This window comes from Gymnoscopelus microlampas (genome assembly GCF_963454915.1).
Source record: "Gymnoscopelus microlampas genome assembly, chromosome: 3".
Taxonomy (NCBI): domain Eukaryota; kingdom Metazoa; phylum Chordata; class Actinopteri; order Myctophiformes; family Myctophidae; genus Gymnoscopelus; species Gymnoscopelus microlampas.
In genome coordinates this window covers 2,149,918-2,172,191 of record NC_139940.1, presented here as the reverse complement: position 1 = coordinate 2,172,191, position 22,274 = coordinate 2,149,918, and the positions used below count along the sequence as shown (strand labels likewise).

At 42.1% G+C, this 22,274-nt stretch overlaps 1 protein-coding gene across 1 annotated transcript; it reads right to left on the bottom strand.

The window, feature by feature from the left end:
- Positions 1-3,179: 3,179 nt before the first annotated feature.
- LOC311041593 (TBC1 domain family member 15) lies at positions 3,180-21,752 on the bottom strand. The gene is made up of 10 exons (XM_084052044.1): positions 21,556-21,752; positions 17,483-17,671; positions 16,062-16,180; positions 12,613-12,716; positions 10,927-10,994; positions 8,766-8,912; positions 6,532-6,622; positions 4,467-4,618; positions 4,093-4,240; positions 3,180-3,539 (listed from the first exon to the last, which is right to left on the bottom strand). The coding sequence occupies exons 1-10, from the start codon at positions 21,734-21,736 to the stop codon at positions 3,377-3,379; spliced, it is 1,362 nt and encodes a 453-aa protein (XP_083908170.1). The 5' UTR covers positions 21,737-21,752; the 3' UTR covers positions 3,180-3,376.
- Positions 21,753-22,274: the final 522 nt, after the last annotated feature.

The following is a 22,274-nucleotide window of genomic DNA, read 5'->3' as shown; positions in this document are numbered from 1 at the left end:
AATGAGTCTCAAACGCAGTGTGTTACAGAGGGCTGCATACACACGCCTGTGTGTGTTCTACTAGAAAACACACAACACACACAATTCAACACAACACATTATTAAGGTATGATGCATGTACTTGAGTACTGCACTTAAAGGGCGACTTCACCCATTTTCAACCTAATAGATCCTCACTAATGCTCATATGATAAAATGGTGCAATTTTTGTCTCATAGGAGGGCTGTGGACACTTCAGAAACCCACCTACCAGTGACATCATCGTTAGGCAGGTTTTTTTTTTGCAAACACATTTTTAATGATTGATTAGATTTTATTTTTTGATTAAAGGTCTTATGACATTATTATTATTATTATTATTATTATTATTATTTTATTTTTTTGGGGGGGGTGGGGGGGGGGGTGGGCGGGGGTTATGACCTCAATTACACCCAACAAACCTGAACTTTGAACATTCAGTGTTTTTTCTGTGGTCTGGGGTTTTCTGAATAATTAGGCTAAAAGAGCTGCTGGGATTGGCCCCATGACTTTGATGTCATAGTCCCTTAATCCCGCCCCCTCTCCTCTCCGCCCCTCCCCATCCCCTATCCATGTATTAAAACCTTTTGATACGCGTTTGAAGGACCATGATAAAGACTTTAAATGTGTTGTAAAACTCAATGTCATGAAACCTTTAACCACAAGAACAATGGCTTCCATTTGTCATGAACTGTGTGCCTTTTATTGTGTAGTTCTGTTCCTAGTGCTTCCTGTCTGCCCTAGTTGCCGTTTCCTGTCTTGTCTCAACAGTCTGTGATAAGCCGTTTCGCAAATACCGCCATCTTTGATATGCCCAACTGCATTGTGGGTTTGAAAATAGCAGATCTACAAGCTCACAGTGAGCTTGTAGATCTGCTATTTTAAAATAGCCTATAGGTATAAAATAGGTGGTTAATGCTAAAGTGTTTAATGTATGTTTTATAATGTAATCATTTATATCTGCAAATTAACTAACCAATCAAATTTAATTGTAGTGGAGTAAGATTACAATCTTTGCCTTTTGAGATCCTAGTGGAGTAAAAAGTATTGAAAATTGGAAATACTCCAGTAAAGCAAAGATACCTCAAATTGTACTTAAGTACAGTACTTGAGTAAATGTACTTAGTTAGCAATTTGGACCGCCTCTGGTTCTCTATTTCTTTATCATATTGTTTTAATTTGGTGTAGCCTTACTGATGAACAGTTAAATGACTGAATTGATCGTTGCGTCTGTCATCTTGCCGTCGTAGCGCACTACAGCCCAAGACTATCAAAGCAAAGAGATGCGGGTATAGGGACCTTTCTTTTCCCATAATGCTAAGGCAAATAGTTCACCTGTTGTCCTGCTCAGTCGCAGCCAATCGTGTGTTGATTGTAGTTATGTGTCACCTGTGTCTAGTTAGTCTTTGTGTATTTAAACCTCCCTGTGGTCAGTGTCACTTTGCCAGTTTACAGTTGTTGTCATAGTATGTCCTGCTTTATAGCCAGCTTGTATCGTGAGTTTGATAATAAATCCTCATTGAACTTGATCTTTCTGCCTGTGTGGTTCTGCACTTGGGTCCAACACTTGTCTCATATGGTGACACCGTTAGAGCGCGCTAACTTTCCAGGAATAGAAAGCCTGCAGTTTCTATTCGCTTGCCTTGGATTCCCCATCGACGATGTCACTGGTAGATAGGCGGGATCCTCCCTCTCTGTCCCCCCCCTGTCCCTCCCTCTCTGTCCCTCTGAACGTGCGTCCACAAATAGCAACGCCACTATTCCTGCAGTTGTCACATAGATCAGGTGACAGCACAGAGTGGACTCTCTCTCACACACACACACACACACACACACACACACACACACACACACACACACACACACACACACACACACACACACACGCACGCACACACACACCTGTTGCTATACACTCCACGTCTCAGCGCTACAGACAGAAGATCAAACAGTGTTTACATATTGATCATAATCCCAGATTAAAGAGCCTTCACAGTGAGGTCATGTAATGAGGGGAACACCATTACACAACACACGTATCATGTCTTTACACTTAAAGCTGGTGTTGTACAGTAAGAGATATTCAGAAATCAGATTTGAACCATTTTATGAGCCGTGTTCAGACAGACTGCATGTGAGACCGATCCCACTCCAATCTGGACCGTCCGGAACGTTTGGGCTGGATTTGGGCTGCCAATGACTGGAGGTCCCCAGGGCTCTGTACTAGCCCCCCCCCCCCCCCCCACCTCCTTTCTTTCCCCTCTACACCAAATATATTCACCGAAAATAGCTGACGTTACGAGCCAAGGACGCGTGTCACGATGCGACGTGCAGGGACGTGCACAGATAGACTCTAGGTGGAGCTAGAGCACCTGCCCTTTGCCCTCTTGACCAGAAGTGCCCTTTTTTTCCCAGTTTACAGCAGGGGTCTTCAACAGGGGGTCCGGGACCCCTAGGGGGTCCTCAGAGTTACTACAGGGGGTCCGCCAAATCTTTATGTGATATGATTTTTCTTTTTACCATAACCACTCGACACCTAGCATCCCTTTTCTGAGGAGAACTTTAGCCAAAAATAGCCGATCTACAAGCTCACAACGCCTCGCAGCGCGAGGCGTTGTGAGCTTGTAGATCGGCTATTTTTGGCAAAGAGGTATACAGATGTGCCATTTCAAAACTTCAAATGTCCTGCCATCGCCAAGACAGTACATTTTCAGGGGATTCCCAGGGCAATAAGAGGGACAAAGAAGGGCATTTAAAATGCTGAATTATTTTGATGATCACTGCTTTTATGATGCTAATTAATTTGAGCAACTGGTCAAGGACCTCTTCAAATCACCTTTCGCCTCATAATGAGTCTGACACCTTCTTCAACACACATTCTTTTGTTCTCATGTATATGGATGTCTGTTGAAGGGAAAAACGGGGGTGTGTAGTGACAACTTCTTTTCAGGGGCAAAACAGTGCATTTTTAAGGGCAAAACAGGGAGGAAAAAATGCATTTTCAGGGCACTTTCAGGGAAAGAACAGTAACGTGTGAAGTTTTGAAGTGGCACATCTGTATGAGACCGATCCCACTCCAATCTGGACCGGAACGTTTGGGCTGGATTTGGGCTGCCAATGACTGGAGGTCCCCAGGGTTCTGTACTAGACCCCCCCTCCTCTCTTTCCCCTCTACACCAAATATCTTCACTGAAAATAGTGATGTTACGAGCCAAGGACGCGTGTCACGATGCGACGCGTCCTGAACTCGTCGATCGAGCTATTTTCGCCAAAATGTTCCGTTCCCCCCCGGGGGAAAAAAAAAGGTAAACGAATGCTAGGGGAGTTCATGTGGTTCAGATAGAGCGCCTCCCGCTGGTCAGAAGAACAAGCTGCGGAGCTGGTAGAGGAAGTGCTCGTGTTTGTGTTTGCGGGCGCGGCAGCAGCCTCCCGTGTAGTCCCAGGCCGAGCGCTTACAGTAGTTGTAGAAGTGCTCCTCGGCTCTGTGGAGCGTGCGGTTCAAGTCCAGGGTTCCCTGCAGGCTGCAGCGGAGACAGAAAGAGAGAGCACAGTGCTCTGTTACGTTCAGCAGCGGAAAGTAAATTAAGTAGATTTACTCCAGTACTGTAGCTTACTTAAGTATAATTTCAAGGTATTTTTTCTTCATTTTTCTCGATATTTTACACTTCAACTCCCGCTAAATCTCAGAGGCAAACGTAATTTTTTGCTCAACTACAATTATTACAAAACTTCAGTTACAAGTTACTACACATTTTGATTGTTATTTATTACAAAACAATACATTAGCCAAATGTTGCATTTCTTCTGCTATTTGAAAATAGCAGATCTACAAGCTTCCTCTCAGAGTTATAGACCCGTATGGGTCCATTTGGTTCGTGATCATTATCTTATCGTAAATAACCCCCCCAATGCATGGATATTTTTTGTGTTTGTTGCATTCCTAAGCCAATAATTTGATGAAAACAAAAGAATATCCATGAATTCGAGTCTCCATGGGGTGACTAATCGATAGAAAAGAAGATTTATTTTGGGGTGAACTATCCCTTTAAGAGCCGGGGGTGTAGAATGACATGCCTGCTAGTGAACTGGATGAGCTGCACATCGTCTCTGCAGCGCAGCAGAGAGTCTCTGTTGTCTATCAGGATGGTAGCACAGATGAACAGCTCGAAGGTGAAGTCTGTGTTGATGGTGTGAGGCTCTGAGCCCGACGTCTCCTCCACCACTAGAACACACCATGCACAGCTATCAGAAGACTTTATTAACCACTAGAACACAGCATTCACAGCCATCAGAAGACTTTATTAACCACTGGAACACAACGCTATCAGGAGACTTTATTAACCACTGGAACACAATGCTATCAGAATACTTTATTAACCACTGGAACACAATGCTATCAGAAGACTTTATTAACCACTGGAACACAATGCTTTTCCACCACTGCCTACCTGCACAGCAGCGCTTGCGGGCCAGTCTCTCCTGGTATCGGGCTCGCTCCACCTGTTGGGAGATGAACTCCAGATGGTCACAGCTCAGCAGCTCAAACAGACGCAGGGCGTCACTGGGTTCAAACTCCCTCTGGAAGCCCAGGAGGAGCCACCTGAAAACACAATCATGTATTTGTGTCCACATGAGATATAATACAAGGACACACACTGCCTCCTTACACTGGCTCCCTGTTCGTTACAGGATTCAGTTTAAGACTTTAATGTTTGTCTTTAAGTCTTTAAATGGGCTGGCATCATTATACATTTCGGAACTTCTACCTCCCAATAATGGTACAAGGGTCTTGAGGTCTACTGACCAGTCACTCCTTAAGGTCCCAGCAACAAAGTTGAAAACACAGGGAGATAGATCATTCCTCCCTGTGTAACAAACTGCGGAACAAACTGCCACACCATGTTAGAGTGTCTCAAACCCTGCCTGTGTTTAAATCACGTTTGAAAACTCACTTGTTCTCCTTGGAGTTTAAAAATTCAGATTGAAAAGCTGCTGCTTCCCTCAGGCATTGTGTCAATCGTTGTCTTGTTCACTGTGTGTGTTCTTGTTTATTTTATTTTTTTAGCGGCGCTAGCCGCTCTATACCTGACTTTGTCCGTGTTCACCGTCAACGTTCTGATTGGTCAGACCCGTCAACGTTCTGATTGGTCAGACCCGTCAACGTTCTGATTGGTCAGACCCGTCAACGTTCTGATTGGTCAGACCCGTCAACAAAGTGATTGGTCAAGCTTCACGTGACACATGGCTATAAACACATTATAAACACATATCGATGACAAAATGTATCTAAGGCGCCGCTACCTTCACACAGGGTGTGATTTTTACTGAGTGTACAGCACTTTGGTTTCAACACTGTTGTTTTTAAAATGTGCTCTATAAATAAAGTGGATTGGATTGGATATTGACTATGTGCTGTAAGGTCTAACAGAACGAAACATTACATTTTGTTCTTGCATTTGAAGATGCCATGCAGGAGTTTTTTTCTTCTTTCAGTGCGTTGGGGCATTCGTTATCCTACACACCATAGGGGGAATACTTCAAATGACAAAATACTTGTGGTGGTGTTGTTACCTCTGTTTGATTGTGACCTGGGTTTACATGTGAACTTTTGCACCGGAGATTATTTCAGTGTTATGCTGCGGCAGTTGGTATTTTGCCGAATTCAAGAGGGGAGAGTGTAACAAGAGTTATTTTACATTTATTCTATTTGATGAAGTTTGTCAAAATGTAGCTTATTGACAACATAATGCACCCTCTAGATATTTTGTGCATGCTATTTTCTCTATAATACATTGTCTGAACAACAGCGCCCTCCGCTGGTGGACCCACAATTCACTGTGGTCAAATGTGCGCACGTGACGTTGCTAGTTTGTGATTGATCCAGAATTCCACCACAGTGGGCTACCAATGATAACAGAGATTGCACAGAATCTTTGCAAGCAGTTTAGCTGCTTTTCATGGGCATTACATCCCACGTTGTTGGAAGCCACTTACGGCCAACCTACGGACATGTCCTAGGTTGCCAAAGACAGAAACGAGTAGATTGCACCTATAAGCTTATAAGCTCTGTGATGTGTGGAGGAGTGGCTGGTATTTAATTACTTTAATCATAAAAGCTTCCTCTAAGCTATAGAGTCAAAGGTGCAGGCCACTTCAAGGATAGAATGTGATCTGGAGCCTTCATTGACAACATCAACACAGGGTGTATTAGCAGAGAGACGTGCAAAGATTCCAGGATTATCAGTACAGAGATGAAACATGGACGGTTTGACACAGCAATGTTTGTACATTGTAACTGGTTAGTGGAACATGTTTAGATATGTCTCTGATCTCTGAATCAAACGTGTGTGTGTGTGTGTGTGTGTGTGTGTGTGTGTGTGTGTGTGTGCGTGTGTGCGTGTGAGTGAGTGAGTGAGTGAGTGAGTGAGTGAGTGAGTGTGCGCGCGCGCGGTCTGTGTGTGTGTGTGTGAGAGAGACAGTACCTGGTTGTGCCAGTAGGTGTCAGTACATTACCTGTGACAGAAGGTGAAGCTCTCCATGCGGTCAGTCACCAGGTGGTTGTGAAGCTGAGGGTCGAGCTGCTTCAGTAACGCTGCCTCTAGCTCTGACAAACAGAACTACAGTTTATTAATATCTATATTATGTACAGTATGTATATTCATATCATCACAGTCAGGCACCATGTATTTACAAGGAGACAGACACTATAGCCAAATGTTTCTTATGGAAGCATAATACAGGCCATAATTCAAATTAAAATGCAAATGAAATAAGATAAATGCCTTTTAATCTTCAGGAAATTAACCCATTAAGACCTGAAGCCGATTCTACATGTCTCCTAAATCTCAACCTTTCTGAAAAACGTATGTTTCTACATCAGTGGTGCTCAATCTTTTTCATGTCAAGGACCCCCGAAATTATATGCATTTGGCCGCGGACCCCCATCAAAATATTTTGCTCCAGGGACCCCCCAGAAGCAAAGATTTGAGTTAAAAATGTTCGCTTTAAAATATATATATTCAGAAAATTTGCACACATTTTCACGATTTTTCAAAAATAGCAGATATACAAGCTCGTAGCGCGGCACTCGGTGCCGCACTACGAGCTTGTATATCTGCTATTTTTGAATAGCCCAAAGTGTAAAATAATGCTTTTTAGCTCAAATCTAAAAATGACACAGTTCCAGGTCAATGGGTTAACGCAATTGCACCACAATATACGTACAGTACCAAATACATTTAGATTATGTGTTGATTTAGTCTGTTTTGTTGGTACAGTAACTGTATGGTGATGGACACTGACAGGGCTGTGCTGAGCAACAGCACTCCACTTGGCATCGCGTCTATCAGTGGTGTAACTAAGTACATTTACTCAATTACTGTAATGTTTAGGTATTTTTACTTCACTAGAGTATTGTTGAACAATCATCTACACTAACAATCCTTTGACACGTCTTCTGACACCAGGTCAGTGAATTATTAGAGAAATAGTGATTATTAACACATTGATTGCCAGGATATTAAACAGTTTTCTATCCCCTTGCCAGCATATAATTACCTCAATCCGATGATATTTGAAACGCCGCGGAACCGACATTGTGTCCCAAAAACACAAACAAAATAGTCCCCGTGGGTTAGCGGAGGGATCTGTGTATCCATAGGAACGACAACGTTCCAACCGCGATCCGCCATTTTGGGGCTTCGGCCCGCTGAAAACTAGTGGTTTTCAATGCAAAAAAAAGAAACCGAGTTACAGCTGTTTTTCTGAAAATCCCAAACAGGAAGCGGATGGCTTCCTGTTTGTTTGGAATGACGTCACATCCACATTCTACTTCTCTGAATGACGATCGATCATTCCAAAGCTGTGTTAGAGCGCCCCTTGTGGAATTTTCCAAAAAAAATGAAAGAACGCATCAATGCGATCTTGGCAATCAATGTGTTAAACATAATGAACATTTAAACATACATAGTGGCTTAGTCTCACCTATCTTCATGTAGAACATCATAATTCATAAAGTCTCACCTATCTTCATGTAGAACATCATAATTCATAATGTCTCACCTATCTTCATGTAGAACATCATAATTCATAATGTCTCACCTATCTTCATGTAGAACATCATAATTCATAATGTCTCACCTATCTTCATGTGTAGAACATCATAATTCATAATGTCTCACCTATCTTCATGTGTAGAACATCATAATTCATAATGTCTCACCTATCTTCATGTAGAACATAATTCATAATGTCTCACCTATCTTCATGTGTAGAACATCATAATTCATAATGTCTCACCTATCTTCATGTGTAGAACATCATAATTCATAATGTCTCACCTATCTTCATGTGTAGAACATCATAATTCATAATGTCTCACCTATCTTCATGTGTAGAACATCATAATTCATAAAGTCTCACCTATCTTCCTGTGTAGAACATCATAATTCATAATGTCTCACCTATCTTCCTGTGTAGAACATCATAATTCATAAAGTCTCACCTATCTTCCTGTGTAGAACATCATAATTCATAATGTCTCACCTATCTTCCTGTGTAGATCATCATAATTCATAAAGTCTCACCTATCTTCCTGTGTAGAACATCATAATTCATAATGTCTCACCTATCTTCCTGTGTAGATCATCATAATTCATAATGTCTCACCTATCTTCCTGTGTAGAACATCATAATTCATAATGTCTCACCTATCTTCCTGTAGAACATCATAATTCATAAAGTCTCACCTATCTTCCTGTGTAGTCCATCAGCTCTGAAGTCCTTGGAGAACTTGTCCATGTAGCAGGAGAAGCTCCAGAAGGTGTCCACCTCACAGTCCAGGACCTCCAGGAAGCGACTGCACAGATCATTCATTCCCTGGGCGTAGCTCACCTCTAACATGATCAACAATAACACATTAATATCGATTTTATTTAGTGTAGACAATTACTTTGTAACCCAATTTAGTCGTTATGCTAATTAATCCCTGGAAAATTTGGAACAGAGCCTTCATTAGTATCATTGTAACAACCAGAATGGAACAGAGCCTTCATTAGTATCATTGTAACAACCAGAATGGAACAGAGCCTTCATTAGTATCATTGTAACAACCAGAATGGAACAGAGCCTTCATTAGTATCATTGTAACAACCAGAATAGAACAGAGCCTTCATTAGTATCATTGTAACAACCAGAATGGAACAGAGCCTTCATTAGTATCATTGTAACAACCAGAATGGAACAGAGCCTTCATTAGTATCATTGTAACAACCAGAATGGAACAGAGCCTTCATTAGTGTCATTGTAACAACCAGAATGGAACAGAGCCTTCATTAGTGTCATCGTAACAACCAGAATGGAACAGAGCCTTCATTAGCGTCATTGTAACAACCTGTGAAGGAAGTAAGAAAGAGGCCCAATTTCTTTACAATATGCTGCTGTCCATAGAGCCTATAGTGTTTCATATAGACACTCTGGTGGATTCGAACCCCTAGACGGTGGGACGGTACTTTACCTCTGTGCCACGCAAGTTCTATAAACTATTATTATTTAACAGATGTGTTTGTTCAGCTGATAGATTTATAGAAGCATGGTGGCTGTTCTAGGACACAACATCTTGTACTAGTTGGCCACCAGAGGGCTCCCTCTCTTGGGGTGTGTGTGTGTGTGTGTGTGTGTGTGTGTGTGTGTGTGTGTGTGTGTGTGTGTGTGTGTGTGTGTGTGTGTGTGTGTGTGTGAGTGTGTGAGTGTGTGAGTGTGTGTGTGTGTGTGTGTGTGTGTGTGTGTGTGTGTGTGTGTGTGTGAGTGTGTGAGTGTGTGAGTGTGTGAGTGTGTGAGTGTGTGTGTGTGTGTGTGTGTGTGTGTGTGAGAGTGAGTGAGTGAGTGAGTGAGTGTGTGTGTCAGTACATAGAAGAGAGATGCAGAAAAGTCCAACATGAATCATTTTCCTTTGGTTGTTTGCATTAAAACACATTAAACTAGTTACCTGGATGAAAATAACTTTGTATTAAAACACATTAAACTAGTTACCTGGGTGAAAAGTACTTTGTATTTAAACACATTAAACTAGTTACCTGGGTGAAAAGTACTTTGTATTTAAACACATTAAACTAGTTACCTGGGTGAAAAGTACTTTGTATTTAAACACATTAAACTAGTTACCTGGGTGAAAAGTACTTTGTATTTAAACACATTAAACTAGTTACCTGGGTGAAAAGTACTTTGTATTTAAACACATTAAACTAGTTACCTGGGTGAAAAGTACTTTGTATTTAAACACATTAAACTAGTTACCTGGGTGAAAAGTACTTTGTATTTAAACACATTAAACTAGTTACCTGGGTGAAAAGTACTTTGTATTAAACACATTAAACTAGTTACCTGGGTGAAAAGTACTTTGTATTTAAACACATTAAACTAGTTACCTGGGTGAAAAGAACTTTGTATTTAAACACATTAAACTAGTTACCTGGGTGAAAAGTACTTTGTATTTAAACACATTAAACTAGTTACCTGGGTGAAAAGTACTTTGTATTTAAACACATTAAACTAGTTACCTGGATGAAAAGTACTTTGTATTTAAACACATTAAACTAGTTACCTGGGTGAAAAGTACTTTGTATTTAAACACATTAAACTAGTTACCTGGGTGAAAAGTACTTTGTATTTAAACACATTAAACTAGTTACCTGGGTGAAAAGTACTTTGTATTTAAACACATTAAACTAGTTACCTGGGTGAAAAGTACTTTGTATTTAAACACATTAAACTAGTTACCTGGGTGAAAAGTACTTTGTATTTAAACACATTAAACTAGTTACCTGGGTGAAAAGTACTTTGTATTTAAACACATTAAACTAGTTACCTGGGTGAAAAGTACTTTGTATTTAAACACATTAAACTAGTTACCTGGGTGAAAAGCAGCGTATGTGATCAGAATGTCCCTCAACACCAACAGGTTGCCAGACCCTTCACCCCTAAAAAGTAAAACACAAAACAACATTCACCATCATGACATTGTAGCTGATGAATGATTGTCAAGACACATCATTAACCCATTGAGACCTGAAGCTGATTCTACATGTCTCCTAAATCTCAACAGTATTCTCAAAAACGTATGTTTCTATATCAGTGGTGCTCAATCTTTTTCATGTCAACGACCCCCAAAATTATATGTATTTGGCCGCGGACCCCCATCAAAATATTTTGTTCCAGGGACCCCCAGAAGCAAAGATTTGAGTTAAAAATGTTCGCTTTAAAAATATATATATTCAAAGATTTGCACAAATTTTCACGATTTTTGAATAGCCCAAAGTGTAAAATAATGCTTTTTAGCTTACATCTAAAAATGACACAGTTTCAGGTCTTAATGGGTTAAGATTAGTGATTTAATTGTGTTTTTATGAACATATGAATATACATTAGATTTAAGTTTGCCTTGTAAGGCTGTGTAAACAAAAATGTCACAGGGCAGATATGAAAAATAAAATAAAGATTTGTATTCTTTCAAAAATGTTCAGAAATAGCTAAATTAGTCGATCTATAAGCTCACCATGCTTGCATTGCGCCGTGATGGTTGTGAGCTTTTAGATCCATATCTTAGAATAATTATGCATTTTTCAATATCCCCCGCCCCCCCCATGCTCAAAATAGGGACGCCAGTTTGAAAGTCGTTAAAATGTAAATAATGCTGAAAATATGACATGTTTGTTTATGTAATGCAGCTGTTTTTATACAATTATCCAAAAATAATTGCGATCAACTCAAATCATTTAAATCAGTTGATTATGTCATCAACTCTGTAGACTGTATGAAACACACACACACACACACACACACAGACACACACACACACACACACACACACACACACACACACACACACATACACACACACACACACACACACACACACACACACACACACACACACACACACACACACACACACACACACACACACACACACACACACACACACACACACACACACACACAGCGTGTCTATAAAATACTGCATGCGTGCGCTATGGATGTCATATGAGTGGATTAAAAAATAAAAACACTTTCAATGGACATGACCACTAGAGAGTTCAAACATATCTACACATGACTTAATCTGAGTTCCCAGAAGTTTTCGCCGGCTCGGCGAGGAACTTCTGGGCCAGAGCCCTGGGATTTGTGGGCGGGATGTTATTTACGCTCTGAATCTGAGCGGACACGCCTCTTACCGGTCTGGAGCTGTGCAACTCGTCTAAAAAGTCCGACGAGAGGCAAACAGCAGTACACAACAATGGCGGCCGAAATTTCTCAAGGGGAAATTGCTTCCCGTCGATCCTATTTAGATGCAACACCCACTGCATGTGGATCCCGCCCCCTTTTCTTCATTGGCTGTTGATTTGAATCACAACGCAGTGGCCGCGCCCCGCCGTCCAAACTCGGAGGCAATGCCTCCCAGACTACACATGACTGAACTGATCCCCGCGCGCGCGCGCGCACACACACACACACACACTCACACTCACACTCACACTCACGCTCACACATACACATACACATACACATACACATACACACACACACACACACACTCACAGGTAGTAGGCCAGGTCTCTGTTGGTTCGAGGAACGTCCTTGTCGATGATCCTTATGGCCTCCTGGACTTCTTCCAGGTCAAAGGTCACGCGTTCAAACAACACCTGAACACAGATAATCACAAGGTTTCAAAGGTACCGTTTTTTATTTGCTTGGAAACGTACCGACATCAATATATCTAAACATTATACAATATCTACCATAAACTGGTACTTTTCACGATTCAAATTCAAAAGTAGAAAAAGTATGTGTGCTATTTTTGGCGTGACACTGCAGTTTAGTATATATATATTTTTTAAATCTAAATAATGGTTTCTGCCCGACAACAAAGATGTGAGACATTGCGCATTAGGATTAACCCTTTAAGACCTGAGACCCATTCTACAAATGCCTTCTAAATCAGTCGTTCTCAAACTATTTCGTGCCAAGGACCCCCAAAATAATTTATGTATGTATTTGGCCTCGAACCCCCCCATCTGAAAAGGTTTTGTGCCAGGGACCCCCCACAGAAGAGCAGATTTGTGTAAAAAAAAATATCAAACACTTTCAAGATTTTTCACAAGTGTAGCAGATCTACAAGCTCACAGCGCGACACACTGTGAGCTTGTAGATCAAGCGCTGTAGAGCTGTGAGCTTGTAGATCTTCTATTTTTGAGAACCACTGTTCTAAATCCTAAGAGTTTTCTGAACAACGTATGTTGCTGTGTGTATACGTATAGCTAAACTCTAAAATGACAACAGATGTTTTCCCAGTTTGAATGGGTTAATAATCAGGTTGAAATGGAACAGCCAAAGTAAACATGTTATTAAGCCTGAGTGCAGGTGTGTGTTTAATCACTGTATCCTGTTCCTCAGTACACACACACACACACACACACACACACACACACACACACACACACACACACACACACACACACACACACACACACACACACACACACACACACACACACACACACACACACACACACACACACACACACACATCATTTCAGTGGATTAAAGATAATGGACACGCCCCTAAAGAGTTCAAACACAAATATCTCTCTCTGTGTAGACACATGACCGAACTGATCGGATGACGCCCCACCCGCTTTTATAGCTGACAACGTATCTCTCACACACACACACACACACACACACACACACACACACACACACACACACACACACACACACACACACATCATTTCAGTGGATTAAAGATAATGGACACGCCCCTAAAGAGTTCAAACACAAATATCTCTCTCTGTGTAGACACATGACCGAACTGATCGGATGACGCCCCACCCGCTTTTATAGCTGACAACGTATCTCTCACACACACACACACACACACACACACACACACACACACACACACACACACACACACACACACGTTTGTATTACTATACTTGTGAGGACATCAACATTTTAGGACAGCCATGTTATGAATGCCATTTAAAAATAATAATTGCTATTTTAACCGTAAGCCAAAAGCCGAAAATCAGCAGATCTATAAGCCCACAACGCGTCGCGCTGCGACGCGTTGTGGGCTTATAGATCGGCAGTTTTTCGGTGCATGACACTGGCGTGCAACTAAGTATAAATCATGTTGAACTCTAATTCCAATCCCTAAACCTAACCTCTAAGACACATAAATGTCTAATCCTGACCTGAATGTTTTTCTAATTGTAAACGTATCTCTAAAAAATGTTTTTTTTAAAGTATAAAACAACCATTTGTCTTGTGAGAACCAGGAAAACGGTCCTCACAATGTAGATTTCTTCAAATTCTACTATACTTGGTCCCCGCAAGTATGGTAATACAAACACACACTCACACACACACAATATTCAATATTAAGCTTCATGTGAACAGTCAAATCCCCAGTAGTAAACCTTCATTGGTTACCTGTGAGTTTTAGAATTGATTTTAATATTTTGCTGCTTGTTTTTAAGGCCCTAAATGGTCAGGCTCCTGTGTATATTATGTGATCTTTTAACTCCTTATAGGCCAGGCCGCTGCCTGAGATTATCCAGCAGGGCCTTATTGACGGTACCAAAGTCTCGTCTTGTCACAAATGGCGACCGGGCTTTTGCCGTTCGGGTCGTTCGGCTGTGGAACTCACTGCCTGGGGACCTCAGGCAGGCAAACTCAGTGTCCTCTTTTAAATCTCTTCTAAAAACTCACCTCTTTTGCACAGCTTTTTTTTGGATTATGAACTGTTGTATGCAATTTAATGTCTGATTGAACTGTGAGGGTCGTGTCCACAGAAAACATATATTTTTTCATCTGTAGAAGTCTTAGCATGTGTCACTTCCAGAGCACTTCTTAGTACAGATCAGTGTTAATTTTGACAGCAAATTTTGATTTAGTTTTAGTCATTGTCTGAATAAAATTCCATTTCAATTTTAGTCATCTGAAATGTTTCAGTTTTTAGTCTAGTTTTAGTCGACTAAATATCATAAGATTTTAGTCGACTAAATCTACTGTTGATTTAGTCGACTAAAATGAATTTTGACAGGCCGCAATGATGTTGTAATGCCTGATATATACTGTATTTACCAAAGCATGAAATGACTTCTCCACTAGTCTAGTTCTACTGGATCTCTTCTCCACTATACTAGTTCTACTGGATCTCTTCTCCACTAGTCTAGTTCTACTGGATCTCTTCTCCACTAGTCTTAGTTCTACTGGATCTCTTCTCCACTAGTCTTAGTTCTACTGGATCTCTTCTCCACTAATCTTAGTTCTACTGGATCTCTTCTCCACTAGTCTTAGTTCTACTGGATCTCTTCTCCACTAGTCTTAGTTCTACTGGATCTCTTCTCCACTAGTCTTAGTTCTACTGGATCTCTTCTCCACTAGTCGTAGTTCTACTGGATCTCTTCTCCACTAGTCTAGTTCTACTGGATATCTTCTCCACTAGTCTTAGTTCTACTGGATCTCTTCTCCACTAGTCTTAGTTCTACTGGATCTCTTCTCCACTAGTCTTAGTTCTACTGGATCTCTTCTCCACTAGTCTTATCTCTACTGGATCTCTTCTCCACTAGTCTTATCTCTACTGGATCTCTTCTCCACTAGTCTTATCTCTACTGGATCTCTTCTCCACTAGTCTTATCTCTACTGGATCTCTTCTCCACTAGTCTTATCTCTACTGGATCTCTTCTCCACTAGTCTTAGTTCTACTGGATCTCTTCTCCACTAGTCTTATCTCTACTGGATCTCTTCTCCACTAGTCTAGTTCTACTGGATCTCTTCTCCACTAGTCTTAGTTCTACTGGATCTCTTCTCCACTAGTCTTAGTTCTACTGGATCTCTTCTCCACTAGTCTTATCTCTACTGGATCTCTTCTCCACTAGTCGACGGAATGAACACTGGTTGAGCTATAGACCCATGGCAGATTTCTGGAGGGTTTTACCGTGTATGTTGTGTAGACAGAAAGTGGAAGAGGTTCTGACCTGTGCCTGTAGCTCCAGGAAGGCCAGGCGGTCCCTGACCTCTGGGTTCTGGTCGTGACCTTGAAGACGGTCCTCCGCCTGCCTCTGGTCAAAGTACCGCACCGCCAAGACCAACTCAGCTGGAACACAAACACAGCATTAATTACCTTATAGTGCAAGGGTTCAGGCCCCAAAATAATCATATTTGAACTGGGGACTGTTATGGAAATAATATATATCCAGTCGAGGTGAAACAGATAAGAAATATGTTTATTTGTCAAATCCAACCGCATCAAAAACAAGCATGTTTCTCCTCAATGTCCTGTCCCCCCGTAGCCCAAGAGGGCCTGTACCCTGAGCTCAGGTGCTCCTCCAGCTCTCTTAAAAGAAGTCCCCTCTCATATCTTTTCTCAGTGTCTTTATACCTCTCTCCCAAGTCAGGCCCAGGGGGTCCCATGACCAAGAAACAATAGGTCTGGCATGGCCATTTACATAGCTTGATCAAAAGGGTTGATTTAACATGGAGGAATAAACACAAAGGAGGTGTCTTAACACCTGAAAGGACACCCACAACAGTGGGTGTGAGGCGAATGGCAACTTGTGATATGCATACAATCAATAAATTGTAGATCAATATACAAGTAAGACGCGCGAACGCTGGAAGCGAACGCAGCTTGAAATATGTTGCAGGTGTGTTTATTTTAATCAGAGCATTGTCTACATTCCTGCGTTCTTCATGGCCACACTGTAGTGCAGGCGCGTGTGTGTGCGTGTGTGTGTGTGTGTGTGTGTGTGTGTGTGTGTGTGTGTGTGTGTGTGTGTGTGTGTGTGTGTGTGTGTGTGTGTGTGTGTGTGTGTGTGTGTGTGTGTGTGTGTGTGTGTGTGTGTGTGTGTGTGTGTATGAAACCCTGCTCGGCACTCTGGCGCACTCTGGAGGCTGCACACAGGCAGTGCACGCACACAGACAGACACACACACAAGCCGAGCAGGATTTCATAGTAAGCTCCACTTGGGCGGAGGCGCGCCTCCTTCCGCGTTCGCAATGACAGTCCAATATTGCCATAACAGGACCCCCCACCCTGACAAGCACTTGGAATTGTAGGCATTACATTTAGTTTGACTAAACAGATAAATATTGTGAAAATAGCCGATATACAAGCTCACAACGCCTCGCACTGTGAGTTAGTTTCCCCCGCTACGTCCTACCGGGGAAACTCCCCCCTGTCAGGTTATAAGAAGCGGCCTGCTCACTCCTCATGCGTTGAAGGAAGCATGAGCTCAGTTCTGGGCTCTCCCCAGGCTGGCAGAGGGTGGAGAGTAGCGCCCAGGATTACAAGCTTTATTTGGCACTGGGTGAAAAAATGGGTCACAAAATCGTGGAATCAAAATTTAGTAAACAAAAAAGGAAAAAAAAAAAAGGATGAAAGCGGTGCTGTGGTTACCGTCGGTTCCGTTGAGTCGCAGGCGGACACTAGAGGGCAGCACCTGCTGCCACTTCCTCTTCATGACCTGGTAGCGCACGGCCAGCTGCTCCTGCAGCAGGGGGCGCTCTAGCGCCGTGGAGCTGCAGGGGTACATGCCGAACAGGAAGCGCCACACCGCCCCCCGCTGCGAGGCCGGAGACACGCCCCCTGGAGGGAGAAATGGAAATGGAGTTTTCATCAGTTCTGGAACAGTGTTCATTTTGACCACAAATTTGCAGATACTATGCTGTTGCTATGAAGAAGAGACTGTTACTATGAACAACAGATCGTTGCTATGGACAACATACCGTTGCTATGGACAACATACCGTTGCTATGAAGAACAGACCGTTGCTATGGACAACAGACAGTTGCTTTGGACAACATACCATTATTATGAACAACAGACCGTTGCTATGGACAACAGACCGTTGCTATGAAGAACAGACCGTTACTATGAAGAACAGACCGTTGCTATGACGAACAGACCGTTGCTATGAAGAACAGACCGTTACTATGAAGAGCAGACCGTTGCTATGACGAACAGACCGTTGCTATGAAGAACAGACCGTTGCTATGGACAACAGACCGTTGCTATGGACAACATACCGTTGCCATGAAGAACAGACCATTACTATGAACAACAGACCGTTGCTTACATCAACAGACCGTTGCTATGAAGAACAAACCATTACTATTAACAACAGACTGTTGGTTACATCAACAGACCGTTGCTATGAACATCAAACTGATCACCTTGAATCAAATCAGTCCACAGTGCTCGTTTTTCTTCCGTATCCAACATGGCAACCATGTAAACAAACACACAGTGTCATTCTGCAGCTGAACAGTAGCTACACACTAAAGAATGTTTCTGAAGACATTTGAGGTGAGAAATGGGAAATGCAGTGACAGAATATTGAGTCATATTTGATCAACACTAACTACCTGGCATCATCTAATCCATGGGTCTTCAACAGGGGGTACGGGACCCTTAGGGGGTCCTCAGAGTTACTACAGGGGGGGCGCCAAATTATTACATTTACATTATTACATAACCTGAAAGTTACACTCAGAGAGAAACAACCCTTGAGCAGTTCTGGCTTCAGTTGGCACCTTTTGAAAATAGCCTATCTACAAGCTCACAATGCGTCGCAATGTAGATCGGCTATTTTCAAAAGAGTTTCACACATTTCATACATTTGAAAACTTGTAAAATGGGGCATTCTGCATAATTAGTACTTTTTAATTTTGGTACTTTTAAGTACATTTTGATACCAAGACTTTTGTACTTTTACTCGAGCAAATTTTGAATTCCGACAATACTTATGGTAACAGAGTATTTACATTGATACTTTTACTGAAGTAAAAAGTGTGAGTACTTTTTCCACTACTGCAGGTCCTTGTTTGAGAAGCACAGCCTGTGTTGTTGGTTTGTTGACGTAAACAGTGAGTCTATTCTGAGGAATCAATGGCAGCTTGTTTCATGACGGTTTCACTACAGGAACAAACGGGAACGTGATCATGACTCATGAGATACTACTATAGGTCAATCTGCTTCTATGAAGCTGTTAAAGGAGCACGTCACCCATTTCTCAGCGTTAATTGTCTCCGCCAGGCTGAAGGGCATGGCGAGAGAGTATGTTTTGCACCCTGTCCGTCCGTGTGTCCGTGTGTCAGTCCGTGTGTCCGTCCGTGTGTCCGTGTGTCCGTCCGTGTGTCCGTGTGTCCGTCCGTGTGTCCGCCCATAATAGCAGCATTATGCCTATCTAACTCCCGAACACAACAACAGAGTGAACGGCGCTTCCGGGTTCGTTCTACCCCAGGCATGCGCAGATTGCGCATTCTGCTCTGTGATGACGTCGCGCGGAAAGCTATCTATTGTCATGTGATCAACACGGATCTGGCCGATTTCCCATATTCCATCCTGATTGGCTAAGATTGGCTTACAATGTTTGCAGGATTGGTTTGTTTTGAACAAAATGCCTCAAAGCATGAACGCATCATGCAATTAAAGTGAAATTATGCACGCATTATTCCCACTAGGCCGAGGAATGAATGCCCCCCTTTTCACATTGGCCTGTTACAGCGCCACCAGCAGGTCTAATTTAGCAAAATATTTTTTTGGAACAAAATGCCTCAAATCATGAATGCAGTGTCTGATTGCCGCGAAAGGCCTAAGAAAAAATGGCACCCTTTTTCACATTGGCCTATTATAGCGCCACCAGGAGGCCACAATAACCTACCTGACCTGGCGGAGACCTGTGCTCCGAGGAGCACTTTTTCTAGTTTAACTCTGAGAGCGTACACGGGTCCATTTGGTTCCATTTGTATAGGCAGGTTTCTGAGTGAGGAGACGGAAATTGTGCCATCTTATTGGCACTCTGTGCCGCGCTATGAGCTTGTAGATCTGCTATTTTTGAAAAATCTTGAACGTTTGTGCAAATCTTTGCATATGTATATTTTTCGGAAACATTTTGAACTCAAATCTTTGCTTCTGCATGTCCCTGGAACACAGTCTTTTACAAGTGTTTGCTTTAAAAAATATATATTAAAAAATGTGCAAAAATGTTACATTTTTCAAAAAATAGCAGATCTACAAGCTCGTAGCTGAGCTTGTAGATCTGCTATTTTTGATTAGCCAAAGAAATCAAAAAATGACACGGTCTAAATGGGTGGATCTACAGCATTGGTTCTCAAAGTGGGGTCCGGGGACCCCAGGGGTCCTTGGGGGAGTTCCAGGGGGTCCCCAGCTAAATGATAGTAAGGAACCAAATGGACCCTTACAGGTCTGTAACTCTGAGTGTACAAATGGAACCAAATGGACCCTTACGGGTCTGTAACTCTGAGAGTGTACAAATGGAACCAAATGGACCCTTATAGGTCTGTAACTCTGAGAGTTAAATCAACATTGATTTTACATTATGAATTAGGGTCCCAGAGATAGAAATGCCATTAAATGGGGGTCCGTAGCCTAATGCATGTCAAACTGGGGGTCCTTGGAATTAAAATGGTTGAGAATCACTGCTAGAGCCATAAAAAATCTTCTCTTATTGGGGTCCCTGTCTGGCATATCTTTTCAAATGGGGGTCCACGGGCTAAGTGTCACTTTGGGGGTCCTTGACATGAACAAGTTTGAGAAGCACTGAGATCTACAGAATGGTTTGACTGAGAGCCGGTCCATACAGCGTGAAGCCATGCAATCACTTGACTTTCCTCTTGACTTGTTTGGTTTGATGCCCAAAAACCAACGTCAGAACAAAGACCCTGTTGAATTTGTAGAACAAATATTCTTAACATTGTTTAAACGGCCCTGATGGTAACATCTCTTCATACTCAAACTGCTTTTTATATTTGACCAAAACATACAAAGACACACTTTGTAGCGTTTCATAGTTTATTCCCTGACCACGTGTTGTTGACAAAATGTACGTCACACTTTCTCCAGTCTCACACTTTGTAAGTGGCTCTGGATAAATGTGTTGTTAAATAATAATAATAATAATAATAATAATCTGGATAAATGTGTTGCTAAATTATTCGTTTTATTTGTTTGGATTCCCATTACTATGTCATAACATAACATACTATGTTATAATATACTCATTACTATGTCATAATATAACATACTATGTTATAACATACTCATCACAGTGGTTCTCAACCTTTTCAGGCAGTGACCCCCCAAAATAATCATATTTGAGCTGGGAACCCCGCATTTTGTTTTACTCATTTACTCCGTTCCACATGAATATTGAGAAATAGCCGATCTACAAGCTCACATTGGCATTGTGAGCTTGTAGATCGGCTATTTTCAAAATGTTATATTTGACAATTTGGCCAATGTTGTATAGTATAGTTTGTTGATTGATTACCTTTGATGCAGTAATGGTCTTTTTTTTTTTCAAACTCCTGTCGGGGGAGAGGGACGACGCTCTTAATCGATTTTCTTTTGTTAATGGGATATTTATGTGTCTGCCCCTAGAACTGACCTAGAACTGACCTATGAACTGACCTATGAACTGACCTATGAACTGACCTATAGGAACTGACCGTTTTTGAAGATGTGCATCCTCAGTCTGGACTCGTCCACGCGGCCCTCTGCGTCCATCACCCCGGGCAGACTGAGACCCTCGCTGGACGGAGACGGACATCTGACCACCGCCAGCCTCCGTCCACCAGCACCCCCTGCTGGGGACACTGTCACTGATGATGATGATGTCCTGTCACTCATCTGTCCATTGACATCTGTTGATGACCTGTCACTCAGTGTTGATGACCTGTCACTCAGTGTTGATGACCTGTCACTCAACTGTCCACTGACATCTGTTGATGACCTGTCACTCAGTGTTGATGACCTGTCACTCAACTGTCCATTGACATCTGTTGATGTCCTGTCACTCATGTGTCCGGTGACATCTGGACACGTTTGTGTCCTCCTGTCATTGGCTCTCGTTCCCTTTTTCTGCCGTCGGCGACGTGTCCTGTTGTTGCTCTCCATCACAATACGGACCGACGGATTTCAAATGCTCCTTTGAAGCAGAAACAAAACATCTCTAAACAAAACATCTCTAAACAAAACGTCTCTAAACAAAACATCTCTAAACAAAACGTCTCTAAACAAAAAACGATAGACGATAGACAAGTTATTCTCCAGAGTGTCTCAACTCTCTGAAACACTCTTCTCTTCAAGCCATGAATTTAGTGTTGTTGAACTAACTGCCTGCCTGCCCTGCTGTTGGTCAGAGTTGTTGAGCTAACTGCCTGCCCTG

Excerpts from the sequence above, each read along its gene's own strand:
- LOC311041593 (XM_084052044.1), bottom strand. The coding sequence starts at position 21,736 with ATGAGTGACAGGACATCATCATCATCAGTGACAGTGTCCCCAGCAGGG. Across the intron at positions 16,181-17,482 it reads GCGACTCAACGGAACCGACG|CTGAGTTGGTCTTGGCGGTG; the intron begins GTAACCACAGCA and ends TTTGTGTTCCAG. Across the intron at positions 4,241-4,466 it reads CCGCAAGCGCTGCTGTGCAG|TGGTGGAGGAGACGTCGGGC; the intron begins GTAGGCAGTGGT and ends GGTGTGTTCTAG.